Source organism: Sinocyclocheilus anshuiensis, unplaced genomic scaffold (assembly GCF_001515605.1).
Source record: "Sinocyclocheilus anshuiensis isolate Anshui unplaced genomic scaffold, SAMN03320099.WGS_v1.1 scaffold431, whole genome shotgun sequence".
NCBI lineage: Eukaryota > Metazoa > Chordata > Actinopteri > Cypriniformes > Cyprinidae > Sinocyclocheilus > Sinocyclocheilus anshuiensis.
In genome coordinates this window covers 1,351,378-1,367,891 of record NW_015551065.1, presented here as the reverse complement: position 1 = coordinate 1,367,891, position 16,514 = coordinate 1,351,378, and the positions used below count along the sequence as shown (strand labels likewise).

Here is a 16,514-nt window from a genome sequence, read left to right as displayed (position 1 = left end):
ACGAGCTGCGCAAAAAATCGCGCGAATATGAACGTGGTTTAGCGCAGCTCGTCAGTGAACAACGGCTCTGTGTAGTTAATGCTGCTCAATGTGAAAGCACGCAGGTGATGGAGATTTACCGCTGATTACAGAACCGGCTTTACTGATAAGATGCGCGTTAAATATCGCATGCGATTAATCGTGCAGCCCTACTTTAAATGTAATTTCAAATAATGCACTACAGCTAAAATGATCAAGTATGTTTCATGCGCTTTAGTTTGTTAGTCACATCAAGTGTATTGAAAACAATGATTGAAAATAAATAATAATGTGACATTAGTACAAAGTGCATTATTTAAAATTTTACTTAAATGTTTACAGTCATATAAGTGTACTCTCTCTGTGACTCTGTAAAGACTTGGTGCCATTGTCAGCCTAATCACATTAATAGCAATACATATAAACAAAGTAATATTTTCCAGTACTTATATGGTCAGTTTTGTCACTAATACTATTCTTCAAGTGTTAACACATCAAACTTTTTTGGTTCTGTTTTTGTCCCATTCTGTGTAAATCAGTGTAAAAACGTGAGATATTTCTCAGTTTTTTTCTGTGTTGCATGATAACATATACATGTTATATAATAATATCAACCATGTTATGTTTGTATTGTTGTAGTATAATGATCATCTCTGGTGCCATCTTCTCAGTTTAAGAAATCCATAGTCAAACGTAATAGATTTGCCTTTTCTGTTCTGACTGTGTGAAATCTCAGACTGCTCCCTGATTCTCTTTACTGTCTGTAAAGGTTGGCGATGGACACATTTGATGGCGGTGCCAGTGAAAACACCAATGAAGCCAAGACTGTTGGTGCGCAGAGCCTGTATGCGACGCTCGGCTTGTCATCAAAAGATGTGGATGCACTTGCTCAGATTCCTGAAAGTGAAATTAGTGTAGAAACCCTCCCTCATCTAATCATGCAGCTCAAATCGAAGAGAGCCCATAATGAGTCAGCTACCGCAGACACCGACTTCAGAGACAAGTCCAGAATTTCACAGGACAAGCTGAATACACCCGAAAGATGCACCAGTGACAGATGCAGAAGCCCCTTGACTTCCAGCTCAGCGCAGCGCTCTGGGAGCCATCATGGGAGAGGGGAGGGGCATAGGAAGGTTGAGAAGTACAACCTAATCCCAGGAGGAAGAAAAGACCTGGGCTACAGGAAGTCATCCCGGGAAAGACAAAGCGGGCATCATGTGACTGAGGATACGGAGTCTGGTGACATCCCAATGGTTTTCCCACACAAATGCTCTCTTTGCAAGTGTGTGCTGAATTCCATGAAGGTAGCTAGCAAAAATAAAAAGATATGTGGTAAACTGTGTACCACCATAAAACAAACAATTAAAGTGAAACAACAAAAATACCTAGAAATGGTTAACATTTTGTAAAATCACAAATTATGGGTAAAGCTATCCATGCTGCTATTAGCGAGTAGTACTGCTTAACATTGGGAAGTGAGGGACAGGGATGATGTGAAGTGGAGTTTCATTTTGGTTCCCTCATAGATATATTGCATGCATATTGGAGATTTTAAGGCTTCAGATGTGACTCATTCAATCATAATTTTGAAATGTTTTTCTTTGGGTCCAAAGAAGTTCAAAATATTTCAAAAACAGACATTTAATTTACTAGAATATCCAAAGTTAGGCATTATCATTTAGATAAATATATTATACTCATACCATGATGTATGATTTTCTTTCTGGATGAAGGTGTTTATCATAATCTGTTGTATCACTATCCTGAATGCTTATGTTTTGTTTTCTTGACTGTCAGACATGGAAAGACCATCTTTCAGGTGTCCGCCACAAATTACATGAATCGGAACGAAGTACTCGCTCATTTCCACCCCCTAAAAGACCCTGCAACTCTGACTGTAAGAATAATAATTTCATTACTTCATTATTACATTCATTACTAACACCCCAGAAAAGGGTTTGGTGTCTTTTAGTTCATGCCTGTTAACTTTGAGATCATCTGCAAGCTAGCGTACTCCTAGAAGTGGAGGAAATTACAGCAAATATAAAAAAAATTTCCTCTTTTTCTTGAAATTGAACCACAATTTACCTTTATTCATTTTTTCATTTATTCAATTGCAGGCTCAGTTATCCAAAGTGACTTACAAATGAGAAATACAACAAGTGATTCAACCTAAAGAGGCAAATAACACAAGTGCTTGTAATACAAAGTTTTAAACATCGTTTAGAATAGTACAAGCTACAACAGGGAGGGATTAAGGGAAAGTGAAAGCATAGATAGATATTTATTTATTTATTAAGATGCAGTTAAGTGCTCACAGAAGAGATAAACCAAAAATATTGATCTTGTAAATGCCTCTGTATAGGTTCATTTTTGTCCATTTAAATGCTCTCATGATTGTGACATTAGCTAAAATCTATTGGCTATTTATAAAATGCCAATTCCTTAAGTATCATTTTCTCCAACTTCCTGTTTAAACAGGAAATACATCAACATATGAAAGAAAACTGGCTCATCATGCCATTTCATAGGGTTTTTAAGTTTTAAAATTTTAAATTTCACTTGTGCAAGTTATTTTATATAGTACTGCATACATTTTTATAACAACTAAATTGCACAAAATTCATACATTTAACAAATGTTTTTTTTAAGGGGATCAGTACATGTCCACCACATCAGACCACCTCTACCCTCCTAAGGTAATTTAAGTTGTGTGCTGCTGTCTTCTGTTCATTTCTGTTATTTTTGCACTCAAATTGCTTTTTTTCATGTGGTTATATTATCCTCAGCCCAATACAAGAGTGGTAGTTGCCAAATTTCCTATGGGTGCTGTGGCCGTGGGGGAGCTTTTAGAGCTTGGCAAACCATTCGGCACAATTGTGAAACACCTGGTGTTCCCAGCAAAGGTAATTACACACCAGAAAGACATTATACATTTATTCTCAGTGGTGAACCATTTTGTAATTTCATGACAACTTGCAACTTTGTTTTGCTCATCATTGCTTGATTTTTGTATTGTGATTGAGCAGTAAACATGTTTAACAGTGTCTTGTAGCATTATAACACTTTACTAATGACTTCTGTAACAGAATTTTATTACAGTGATATTTAAAGGGTTAGTTCATCAAAATGTACAAATCTTGTACTTGCACTCACATTGTTCTAAACCTGCATGCCCGACTTTATTCTGTGGAATGTGAAAGGTGAAGTTTAGCAGATAGCACCGAATTAAACTTGAATTGAGTGAAATTAAAGGAATAGTTAACTCAAAATGATAAATTGCTGAAAATTCTCACCCTGAGGCCTTTTTGAGGCCCTGATGACTTTCAACCATCCCTTATGGCCAAAATATGAGTCCATAATTCATAATAACACAACTTCATCTTCAGAACTCAAATTAAGATATTTTTGGTGAATTCCGAGAGCTCTCTGACCCTCCCATAGACAGCAAGGGTACTACCACGATCAAGGCCCAGAAACATAGTAAGGACATCGTTAGAATAGTCCATGTGACATCAGGGGTTCAACCGTAATTTTTCGAAGCTACGAGAATACTTTTTGTGTGCAAAAGAAAACAAAAACAACGACTTTATTCACCGATTTGTTTCCTCCGCGTCTAGTACCCTTGCTCTCTATGGAGGGTCAGAAAGCTCTCAAAATTCATCAAAAATATCTTAATTTGTGTTCCGAAGATGAATGAAGGTCTTACGGGTTTGGAACGACATGAGGGTGAGTAATTAATGACAGAATTTTCATTTTTGGGTGAACTATCCCTTTAATTGATGGACTGGAGTCGTGTGGAATATCTGTGGATTATTGTGATGTTTATATCAGCTGTTTGGACTCTCATTCTGATGGCATGGCACCCATTCACCCATTCACATTCCAGTCACACTCATATGCACCTAGTATATGTGAAACAGGTTTTAAAAACCCTCTCATTGTTTTTTTGAATCTTTATTTATTTATTTTTATGGGTGTTGCTGGGTAACAGGGATTTTTGGAGTTTAATTCTCACAAGGAGGCTCAGAATATGGTCAGTCACTTCCAGTTGAAACCAGCCTTCATAAAGGAGAACCCAGTAATCCTCTACTTATCACCAACAGTGGAAGGCATTTTTGTGAGTAGGAACCCCACAAATCACACCCTCTATACTTTGTTTAACAATCTATCCATTTATCATGGATTTCCTTGACAGTTAAATTTTTTTTGCATATATTTGATTGACAGACACCACTCAAGTTTGATGTGCCTTCACCAAAACGAACAAAACGTTCAAATGCGCCTTCGGTGGTTTGTTTTTCACGTTTGCCTCCCGGGGAGGACGTGGAGGCTGAAGTGCTGGAGCTTGCAGGCATGTTTGGTGAGGTGTGGCAGTCAAAGTTCACTGACAGTAAGGTGAGGATTACCATCTTGAAGAACTTGTGATGTCAACTTTTAGTGAAACTCAAGATACAATGTGGGATCTTTTAATGTACAAACTAGGGCGGTGGAAAATGTACACTAACAGGGTTTCCGCGGAGTCTTAAAAAGTCTTAAATTTAGTTATCAAATATAAGGCCTTAAAAAGTCTTAAGTTGTACAAGGAAGTCTTAATTATGATTTCAAGAGGTCTTAAAGGGGTCATATGATGCTGCTAAAAAGAACATTATTTTGTGTATTTGGTATAATGAAATGTTTATATGGTTTAAGGTTCAAAAAACACATTATTTTCCACATACTGTACATTATTGTTTTTCCTCTATGCCCCGCCTTCTGAAACGCGTCGATTTTTACAAAGCTCATCGGTCTGAAAAGTGAGGTGTGCTCTGATTGGCCAGCTATCCAGTGCATTGTGATTGGCCGAATACCTCAAGCGTGTGATGGAAATGTTACTCCCCTTACCATATTGTGATGCCCTGTCCGGCCGGAGCGACGAGACAAAAACATTAAAACCCATTATAAACGAGGCTTTTGTTGCATCCAGTGGGGACATAATTACGGATTATAATGACTTTTTACGCGTTGTATCGTGCCGCGTAAACATAAAACCATGTCTGTATTTGTGATCGGAGAAATGACAAACAACAAGCGCTACTCTACACTGCTCAAAACTTGCGTTTGACTCGTCAGTGGCAGATCCTTTAAATATGAAAACTAACTTACAGTCTGTGAGTCAGAACAGCCGGCATTGTAGTCTACTCTCCCAGGATCAGGAAACAGTCCTCCATAAAATGTGCTGCACACATCTGAATATTTGGGTTGAACTGTTTTGGAACAGTGTTGTAAATACAACTTAACCAGTGATTTCTAGTCGTGTCCTCTTTTGGAAGGCCAAACAAAGTAGTTTCGCTTTCACAACGAAACACACGGCGGCTTGAGTGAGCGGCGGCGGGCGGGCTAGAGTGAGCGGAGGCTGGCAGCTTGAGTGAGCGGAGGTCGGCGGGCTTGCGGCAACCACATGAGACGACCCCGGGCTGGACTCTTAACTTTTATAAAGAATATCTCTTTGGATTTAAGACTTTAGTCTTTGCAACTTTACAGATCTTCTTTATGCACCAAGAGCTTGTAACACTTCAAAGAGAAGGGAAATCGATGAAATCGCATCATATGACCCCTTTAATAATCCCAGATCATATGCAATGTTGTACTGCATAATTAGGCTACATGCTGTACTGAAATATATTTTGTATTAGGTCTATTACTATCGGCAGTGTGGTATAGTCTACACCGAGATTGATATCGCTTATCCTGCCCGAAAAGACCATAAACATTACAGTTCATGTCTGCAATAATAATTAACAGACATGAATCCTAAAAACTAATAATGTCTGAGCAAATCATGACTTTTCACTTTTCACCTACCTCTGTCTAGGCGTAAGATTTAGTCTCAGACATAGAACTACGCCGAGATGGTGCAACAGGTATAAATTCTACGCACAAATTAAAGAGCATTTTACGTCCAGCCTAGTCTTACAACTGGGTGTATGTCCAACTGTTGCAACCAGCCCCAGGCATTTAACATCCTCCTCTCCCACACAGTCTATGTCGATATGTTCTTTATGCCAGTAAGTGCTGAGAACGTAAAGGTACGTTGTCACGAAGGGCATCAAGGTCTTTACAGCGCGATTTGCAGTAAGGGAAAACATCTTTGCGAGGCAGCTGCCACAAAACCTGCCATCCGGGAGGCAGCTCCCAATTCGAGATGCAAATAGGTCTCCTTCTATTTGTTTTTTTTACCTGTCTTGCACCTTACACAATATATAGGCTAACCATTTTTTACCAGCGGGAGCCACAACGGTACGCATTAACGACACGCTTTTCACCTGCCTAAAGATCTCATGATGGAATGTGAGTCCCGTGGTACGTAATCATGCGGATTGATACATGTTAGCAAACAGTGCAGTTCTACAATTATTTACCTATTTGCCACCTTACCTTACCTTATATTTTATTCCTTTCTTTTAATCCATAATGGAGCGCACGTCCCGTAGCACCTAAGCGTCATGCTTACCACAACATCTCTCACTGTTTTCACTCCGAATGAAGCATGTGAGCAAAGAGAGGTGCACTTTTTGACCGCAAAATATGGCACTACCATTTTTTTTTTGTACACTAGAGGGGGCACGCACCTGTGAGAAACACATGCTTAGTTTAAGGTTATTTAAGAGTGTGATATAATTAAATTAACGGTACATTTCAGTACTTTGTTTATGGATCCCCTCTGTCATGTATGCGTACCCCAGTTTGATAACCACTGCTCTAGATAATCAGTTGGATTGAGATCTGGAGAATTTGGAGGCCAAAGCAACACTGTGAGCTTTTTGGTATGTTCCTTATACCATTCCTGAACAATTTTTGCAGAGTGAGACAGTGCATTACACTACTGATAGTGGCCACTGCTATCAGGAAACACCATTGCCATGAAGGGATGTTCATGGTCTGCAGTAATCTTTAGGTAGGTGGTACATGTCGAAGTAGCATGCACATGAATGTCAGGACCCAAGGATTCCCAGCAGAACATTGTGCAGAGCAAAACACTGCCTCCGCCAGCCTGCCTTCTTCCCATAGTGCATCCTGCTGCCATCTCATCTCCAGGTAAACAACACTCGTGTATCCGGCCATCCATCTGATCTAAAAGAAAATGTGATTCATCAGACCAGACAACATTCTTCCATTGCTCCATGGTCCAGTCCTGACGCTCACGTAGATGCTTTGGTGGTGGACAGAGCTCTGACCGGTCTGCAGCTACGCAGCCCCATAAACAGTAAACTGTGATCCACTGTATTCTGACAGTTTTCTGTCACAGCCACCATTGAGTTTTTCAGCAGTTTAAGCTACGGTAGCTCCTCTATCTTTCCTTGCACCACTTTTGGCAGACACTAATCACTGCGTACCGGGAACAGCCCATGTGCTTTGCTGTCTAACTATCATTATTTAGCCCTTGTCAAAGTCACTCAGACCTTTTCGCTTGCCCATTTTTCTACACGTGAAATTCAAGAACTGACTGTTCACTTGCTGCCTAAAACAGTATATCATGCAGTATATCATGTCCTGTAACAGGTGCCCCTGTAACAATATAATCGATCTTGTTAACTTCTCCTGCGAGTGGTTTAAATGTTCTGGCTGATCAGTGCATATATATTGATACTTCACTGAGATTATACTGTTAAATTCAATCAGTTTATTAAATAAACGTTTTCAATTAATTGTATGCATTAATTTTGACAGCCTTTGTAGAAATACATTTTGTTTGTTTGTTTGTTTGTTTTCCCAGTAAAACTCTTGTATGTCTATATGTGTAGGCCTTGATTGAGATGGTTGACTGGCGTGATGCTGACATCATGGTGAAGTATTACTACAGTAACCCACTGAGGATTCAGGGCAAAAGTGTTAAAGTGTCCATGTCGCACATCACAACCCTGAGGTAAGAGACTTCTGATATCTCAAGCCCTAAAGAGGTACATAGACCAGTGTGTTGATTGAGGGTAGGCTTGTGACGGTATCAAATTTTCATGTTGCGATAATTGCTAAAGCTTTTACAGTATTATCACGGTATTGAAATTTAGTTGCAAAAAAAGTGTTGTCATAATACAGTATAACAGGTTTAATAACTTTTTTCTTATAACAAAAAGAACTGAACGTTTAAATACAATAAAGCAATACACAAAAAATTAATTAAATATTAAATAATACAGTTACAATATTTGATTTTAACAACGTGCTAATCTAAGATTAATAAATGCTTAGAATAATTTTTCATTGGCAGTTTATACAAAGCTGCTTTGTTTACAGGTTTACTGAGGTTCCCACCGCTTAATCGACGTGTGACAATACCGGTAATACCGTTAACCCGGAAGGGAGGGGGTGGGGGGTGTTCAGTTTTCCATCTTTTCCTTGTTTCCTTCCGTTTTAAATAGCTTGTAAAAGTGCCGTGCACATTTTACTTTCACTTTCAAATTAGCGGCAATTCGGCGTCAAGCAGTTGTTTGTTTTTAGTTTGTTTGAGTTTTCCCTCTTTTCCTCACTTTCCTTCACTTTTACATGAAGTGAAAAGTGAAGGAAAGTGCCCCATGCACTTAAAAGCCCCATGCGCATTTTACTTTGTTTCAAATTAGCGTCAATTCGGCATCAATTGCTTGAATTCAATTCAAGCAACAACAAAATACAACATAGAACATAGAACTTTTATTAACAAAACGAATAAAAATACACGATGCCTAATATATAATAACAGATAACTTACACAAAGTTTAGGTATACAAAACTGAAGATCAGTAAACACTGTGGAACCAAATAAATAAGAAACGAATGTTTAAAAAACTTCCAATATCACCTTAGATAAATGGCAGAAGTCAACAGGCTTTTCAAAATCCAAAATATTTTTAAAACAGGCGCATGTACATGTCGTTTTAAAAAACACTTCTGCCATCGTCTTGTCTGTCTCGCCTCACTCTTCTTATCAGTCAGCTCGTGATAAATGAAATCTGATCTGTGATGCGACTATCATTCGGCACGCTGCATTGAGCAGCCGCGTTCAGTTTTAATTGTAGTGTCTGTTCTCTAACTGAACTAAATGATTTTTATTACTATAAAAAATCAAAATGATGGTGGGGTGGTGCAAGTGACAACTGGTGTTGAGGCTTCTCACTGGTAAAACCGTCAACACTGTCTATCGCAGCAAGCCTACTACATACATTGGTGTTGTGCATTTTACCCGATTGATGGGAAAAGTATTATTTTAATGCATTCAAAAAAATCTGAATAATTTCTAATAAATAATTATTCACTGTATTTTGAAGTGCCCATGATAACAATATCATGCATGTTCATTATCGTGATATATATCGCATTACTGAATGCGATATATCACGCGTCTCTGAATATATCGCACATGTCTAGTTGTGGGGCAAAAAGTCTGGAAGTGTAATGGTGCTACATTTAAAGTACTGCTTTAGTTTAGACAGTCAGTTCAGATTCTGCTGTAAAGCAGCTCAAGACAACAGTGTCATCATTTAGCTCAAGTCAGTTCAGCGTTGGTTCAGTAATTGATGTAATTTGTGTGGTCATTATAAAATGTTTGTTATACTGCAGTTATTCGTGATTACTGTGTGAGTCAATCCACTGGTCAAAAAAGTCTATGAGAATTCAGAAAAATTATGAAAAAAAACTGTCAAAAGCCTCCAAAACTGTACAAAGAATGATTAATTGTTAAACGATCTCGATTCAAACACCCACGCAATCTCATTTCTAAATGACAACGATTGAAAACAAGATTTTAATTTAGTTTTAATTTATTCATTCATGATTCATATAATTTATAAGTGCTGTATGTTTGGGAAAATTAGGAAATAAAGTGAATCATGCCTCCATTAGCTGAATACGGAGATGTTTTGATTAATCACAGATACTGTCCGTAGAGCTTAACATGAATTGAACTTTTTAAAGATTATTTTAAATGCTTCCTTAACTGAAAACCTTTTTTTTTTTTTTTTTTTAGAGAAAATAGTCCAGAGTCTGTGACCAGAAAATCTGACTCAAGCAAGTACAGCAGACAAAGAGAAGAGTCTATATCTAGCAACAAGGACAAAAGTGACAGCTCAAACCAGGAAGCCACAGAGAAAGAAGACGAGTTGATGGAAAGTGAAGACAAGGTTCTCGATGATGAGGAGGGAATTCAGTTGGAGGATGAACCTGGGCTGCTTAATGAGGGGTCAGAAGACATTGTGGTTAAAACTGAGGAGAAAGAAAAAAAGGAAGAGGAGGAAAAGATGGAAGAGGAGAAACCTACCACTGCTGAGGAGGAGAATAGAGAGAGAGGTTCAGAGCAGAATCAAGAGGAAGAGGTGAGTTGATAGAAGGTGGAGTGTGTCATTTTTAAAATGCTTTTTATCTGAGTGTATAAATGCAGCCTTGGTGAACAGAAGAGAATTCTTTAAAAAACTTTAAAAAAAAATCTTACTGACCTCAAACTTGAGCAACATAATAAAATGCTTGTTTGCTCTCTTAAAGTTGCACAAACCCAGGTTACTATTAGCAACTCAAATTAGATCCTTAGTAGGGCTGAACGATTAATTGCATTTGCGATAATATCGCGATATGAGAAAACGCAATTTTTCAATCGCAGAGGCTGCGATTACACTCGGTCACGTGACACGCGAGAGTAAAGAGGTGTGTTCGACTTGAAGATCGATCGGTGTAGACGTCAAAGTACGGCGAGAGAAAGCATAAGGAGACGTCCGTGCTCTTATAGCTCTCGCAGTACTTTGATGACACACACCCATCGGTCTAAGCAGCGCTGCTTCAAGTCGAGCGCGGGCCATCAGCAGAAAAATAAAATAAATAAAACAGTAAACAGCCAAAGGACGTAACTTAGAATGGGAGATGGATTGGTTTGTGAAAGCGAAGAGAAAAGCCATAGATGAAGTCGCACAGACCCAGGCAGGTGCTGGTCATTTAAAAGCTAAATGCATAAAATATGACGAGGCATATCTTGCTCTCGTCTTCACTCACCGTGTCTATACCGGACGCTACAGTTGTCGCGCCGCGCCGCAACAGCACTACACTGGACGCGACAAAGCAACCGTTGCAAATAATTTGAACTTTGTGTCAGTATGTCATAAATAGAACGAGGCATCAGTTTAATATCGGGTTTTGTCGTGTCACACTGATTATAATGGTTCGGGAAAGGGGGGCAGATTTTTTTTATAGGTTTAAAGGGGGGTGTGACCACAAAAGTTTGAGAACCACTGGTCTACAGTTACCAGACAGTGTGTTTGATGATCTGAATCTTTTAAGTGTGACAAATATGCAAAAAAAATAATAAACAGGAAGGGGGCAAAAACCTTTTCACTGCACTGTATATTATGCATATATATTTCTTCATGCACCTGTTTAATAATTGCTTAATAAAAAATGAAGCACACACACACAAACAAAACGTCCTCCCCGAACTTCCCGCTGCCCTGTATCTTGCTCTCTTATTGGCTGTAGGTCATCGCCGATGTATTTTTCAGTCAGAACTAATTTCACACAGCAGGATTTTGACGCATCGGCGATTCTCTCAGATCCCGTCTTTGATAATTCACACTGCGTGATTGTCACTCGCGTGAACAAGCACCAATTTGCGTCCGATTTGGGGCAATGAAACTTTTTTCAAAAAAACATTACAAAATACTGTGTTGATAAATGTTTTAAGTGCATTTCACCATATTTTCTAGTGTTATGGTATATGACTTTTTAAAAAAAAATATGCAGAAACAACATGAACATGTTGATGCCGTTTGACTAACAGCGATGTGTGTGCTTTATGTCTTATTTCTCTATAGGGTGATTTGGATGATGCAGAATTTCCAGAGAACATAGAAGATTTTGTTACATTAGATGAGCTGGACAACAATGCAGGAGGTGATTCATTTTGATTTGATTTGCATTTAGAGAATAGTGAATTTTCATTTCATGCCGAATTTAAATTCAAATCATATTCATTTCTCCCACAATGCACTTTAAGTCTATGACAGTTAACACTTTTTCCATTTTTTCCAGATTCTACTGTGCCAAAGGTAAGCATCACATCGCTCATTTACATTAAATGTTGGATGTCTTAGGAAATAAACATATATATTTCCTGTTCAACAGTATGATCAATAGCAATGTGCATTTTTCATTGCACAATCACAGGATAGTAAAGTAGTGGTGGTGTGGCCTGTAAAGAAGACGCCTGACTTGATGAAGGATCTTTACAGTTTGTCTGCACCCTTTGGCAGTATGGTGAAGCATTCTTTATCCACATTCAAACAAGAGGTCAGTGTTTGGTGTTTACAGTTAGGTAAAAATTAGTGATGCATGAAATATCAGCAACCAAAATTTTTGTTGGGGGGCTTGTTTTATAATATATAAAAAGGAGTCTGGGCTGCATTTATTTGATCAAAAATTCAGTATAAAAGGTAATATTTTGTATTATTACAATTTCAGTTAACTAATTTATATTTGAATGCATTTTAAAATGGTAATTTATTCCTGTGATGCAAAGCTGATTTTTAGCTGCCAATACTCCAGTCTTCAGTATCACATGATCCTTCAGAAATCATTTAAAAAATGCAGCCTTGGTGAGACTTCTTTCAAAAATATTTTCGAAAAAAAAATAAAAAATCTTGATGACTGGTTTATACTGGTTTTACTTATTGAAAAATTTTTTAACAGCCATGATTCCACAACAAATTGAAGTAGAAACATAATTCTATTATTAAAAAGTTGATATAAAAAACACCTTGTGTGTAGTTTAAATTAGTTTTTTTATTAGAATGTTGATTATTGAATAAATTTAATTGATCAATCGATTATTACCTAAATTATTAACTGATTGATGAAAACTTCGATTTCAGTTTTGGTAAAAAATAATGATTGCATTAGTTAATGCATTATGAGCTAAAAAAAGAAAAAGAAATGAGCTACAAAAAAAGAAAGTGAGCCTGAGCTTTTTGCAGTCAATGCACATAACACACTGTAATTGCTATCAATTAATCATGCAATAACTGTAACAGCCAAAACCAAAACAGCAGTGGTTGGATCTCTTGATAGTTATTGTCTTCTATCCAGATGTTTTTAACCATGCTACCACATAATATGCTTTCAGTTTTACTAATCACAGTTCTCATACAATTTTCAGGTTTTGCCTGTAGCTGTTATGTTTGTTTGTGTTCTTTTAGGCTATGATCGAACTGGAAACAGCTGAAAACGCCCAGGAAATGGTGCAGTTCTACAGCAATCACAAGGCAACGATATGTGGCAGGCCGGTGTTTGTTTCCATGTGCCTTACCATGAAAACAATAGAGGTATGTGTTTGTGCTTTGGGGTTTAAATTGCACTAACTTCTCACAATATTATGGTTTTTACTATATATTTACTATAATTTTTGTTTGCCAGGGTAGTCATAATGTCACAGCTTCCCTTAACAACTTGGTTCACTAAAATAAAAGAGAAAAAACATTTTGTTGTGTACTTTCCCTCATGTGCTCTCAAATGTGTGAGCTGTTTTCTCCAAAGAACACAGAAGGAATTATTTAGAAGAATGTTAAGACTGCTACACGTCCATGAGCAACATTCTGAATAGAATAAATGGAGGATAAAATAAATATATAAATACAAATATAAAACTGTCAATATATAGATAGAATATTGGGTGGAAGGGGAAAAAACATCAATCAATACATATGTTTTGAAATGACTTGCCATATAACATGTAATGGCCAAAATAATTTAAAGATAAGGATATCTTGTGAACACTTGAGAATATTGTTATTCCAAATGTAAATGATTACCAAATTAAACTAAAATGATTGTGGTGGTTTCAATCCTTCACACCATGTTTAGAGCCCTAGTGGGAGGTCTGTTTTCATCAGCTGTCTTCCCAACCAGAGGTACCTACGACAGAAATACACAGACAAATCCCTCTTCAAACTGACTAAACCTTTTGGAAAACTGACTGGCTACTCTCTGAACAGGTATCAAGGAACGGTATGTATACACGCATTTCCCCTCATCACTATCTGCACTGCAAAAAAAGGCTTATCTTAGTATTTTTGTCTTGTTTCTAGTCAAAATATCTAAAAATTCCTAAATTAATATGCAAATGTAAAATATTGTAAGTAAAATATTCTTAAAACAAGATTAATTTACTTACCCCACTGGCAGATAATTTTACTTATTTTAAGCAAAATGCACTTCATTTATTTTTTTTCCCCCCTGGAAACAAGACTAAATATCTTACGTCATTTTGCTCATCTAGTAAATGCATCTTAATTTAGGAATTTTTCGATATTTTTACTCGAAACAGGACAAAAATACTAAGTAAGAAAGGCCCTTTTTTGCAGTGTGTGATGAGCAGCAGAGCAAAATTTGTGAATATTCACTTTTTCTTGAGTGCCATCATAACCCTTTCATGCTATTTGTTTTTCCTGTGCCTCGTCTTGTTACTTTCTCAGTGTTACATGCAACTGGAAAGTACAAAGGCAGCTGAAAAAATGGTTGCACAGTACAGTCGGAGGCTTTGCAAATTTTGGGGGTCGGTGCTGAAGATAGCTATGTGCAGGAAAGGGGATTCTCTGATTCGCTGGTAGGTGTTCTCATTAAAACCGTCACTAACTAGAGTGGATACACAAATGATAAAATACATTTCCATTGTTGTCTCTGAGGCAATAGTCAGAATGTACAGTTGGCCCCAGACAGCATTTAAGCACACTTTAAAATGTCATTGAAGGAGAAATCTGCAAACAATTCCTGCTGGAGCATTTTTCAGATCTAACTTCACTTTTCTGTAGTACAGGTCATTAAAGGAATAGTTCACCCAAATATGAAATTGATGAAACTTTACTCACCCTCAGGCCATCCAAGATGTAAATGAGTTTTGTTTCTTCATCTAAACAGATTTGGAGAAATTAAGCATTTCATCACTTGCTCACCAATGGGTCCTCTGTAGTGAATGGTTGCCATCAGAATGAGTGTCCAAACAATTAGATAAAAACAGAACAAAAAGCCAGAAGTAATCACACAACTCCAGTCCATCAGTTAAATGCTTCTAGTAAAAAAAGTCCATCCCCTGATGTCCTCTCACATCAAAATCCACAGACGTATTTGCTTAATATATGCATATTTCCCTCCCGATTCAGACGAGACAACTTTTTCACTGGCGGAAGAAATATTATTTTTAGAGGACTTGTTTTTGTCAGAAGCAACCATTGAAAGTTAATAACATCTTAATGATGAATTTGTTTCTGAAAAAACATGCAGCTTTTCGCCTCACAAGACATTAATTGATGGACTGGAGTCGTGTGGATTACTTGTGGGTTATTGTGATGTTTTTATCAGCTGTTTAGACTCTCATTCTGACGGCACTTTGAAATAGTTGACTACCTTGACGACTGACTACCTTGAAATAGTTTTAACAAAATGACTTCAGCCAAATGCAGACACAGACTTTCATATAAAATTGGAAACTAGGAAAACCATCCTAGTGCAGAGAACATTTATGTTGTGCTGCTTTTGCATGAGTGTGCATGTAATGTAACAACCATTGGGAAAGTAACAAAGAAATTATTATTTTCTGTTTGTAGTGACATCTTCAGTTTATGCTCTTTTATTATAGGAGATACCCTGAAAATGCAGAGGAAAGAGAGTTAAAAAAGGAAACAAAAGAAATAAAACCAAGCACCGAAAGGACAGAAAATGACCAGTTAATCAAGACTGGAGCAAAGGAGGTGAACATTAACATCTTGGACACATTTGACTAAATCTGTTCTTGTGCTTTAAATAGAAACATTTTGATCTAAAGAGTCATGCTTAAATGCAGAACTTAAACTTTTTTAAATGGGTGAGTTAAAGGAAAGGTAGCCAAGTGTCAGGTATATTTGATATCTCTGTCTGTAAAAATCATAAGAGAAAATGTGTGTGCAGAACCAGCACAGTTCTTTACCGGATTGTGAAGGTGTTGGTGGGGATCCAGTTTGTGAAACTAAAGGTTCGGAAGAGAATAGTCAGCTGGACAAAACCCCTCTGAACCCTTATCAACCAGACCAAATTGTGGGTAAGTCCATCACACACTTGCTTGTATTAGGAACTCCGTTTGGGGGAACTAAATTAGCTCCTACTTCAGAGTTGTCACAATCCACTAGAGAGAAACGAGGAGATGCTGGAGAATACTTTAGCAAGACTTTTAAATTCCATGAACCAAGGGAGACGAACTCAGGATGATATTTAACAGCGGACAGAGAACTAGGGACTGGGAACACTTTAAATACACAGAACAGGATGATGGGATGACAAGACACACCTGGGATCAATGGAAACCACATAGGAAACACCTGGGACAAATTAACTGAATACGTGAAGGACAGAAACTGGGTCACAGACCCCCCCCCCCCCAAAAAAATACTTGGGGAAATTTACGGGGCTGTACTTTGGGCCAGGAGCCCTCCCTGGGTGTAACGGGGGATCAGGAGCCCTCCCTCGGCTTAACGGGG

At 37.7% G+C, this 16,514-nt stretch overlaps 1 protein-coding gene across 2 annotated transcripts in view; it reads left to right on the top strand.

Moving 5' to 3' along the window:
- LOC107662076 (uncharacterized) overlaps nucleotides 1–16,514 on the top strand; it is a 26,919-nt gene that overhangs the window by 1,783 nt on the left and 8,622 nt on the right. The window contains exons 2-17 of one of the 2 annotated variants that reach the window (XM_016451951.1): nucleotides 788–1,322; nucleotides 1,816–1,915; nucleotides 2,671–2,717; nucleotides 2,808–2,924; nucleotides 4,013–4,138; nucleotides 4,249–4,416; nucleotides 7,803–7,924; nucleotides 9,998–10,343; nucleotides 11,826–11,904; nucleotides 12,043–12,059; nucleotides 12,178–12,300; nucleotides 13,206–13,331; nucleotides 13,870–14,013; nucleotides 14,481–14,611; nucleotides 15,641–15,728; nucleotides 15,949–16,078. In XM_016451951.1, coding sequence (XP_016307437.1) covers nucleotides 795–1,322; nucleotides 1,816–1,915; nucleotides 2,671–2,717; nucleotides 2,808–2,924; nucleotides 4,013–4,138; nucleotides 4,249–4,416; nucleotides 7,803–7,924; nucleotides 9,998–10,343; nucleotides 11,826–11,904; nucleotides 12,043–12,059; nucleotides 12,178–12,300; nucleotides 13,206–13,331; nucleotides 13,870–14,013; nucleotides 14,481–14,611; nucleotides 15,641–15,728; nucleotides 15,949–16,078 — 2,392 coding nt within the window. In that variant the 5' untranslated portion in view covers nucleotides 788–794. Of the gene's footprint in view, nucleotides 1–787; nucleotides 1,323–1,815; nucleotides 1,916–2,670; nucleotides 2,718–2,807; nucleotides 2,925–4,012; nucleotides 4,139–4,248; nucleotides 4,417–7,802; nucleotides 7,925–9,997; nucleotides 10,344–11,825; nucleotides 11,905–12,042; nucleotides 12,060–12,177; nucleotides 12,301–13,205; nucleotides 13,332–13,869; nucleotides 14,014–14,480; nucleotides 14,612–15,640; nucleotides 15,753–15,948; nucleotides 16,079–16,514 lie in introns of both variants that reach the window. The other variant, XM_016451950.1, reaches the window with a different exon arrangement.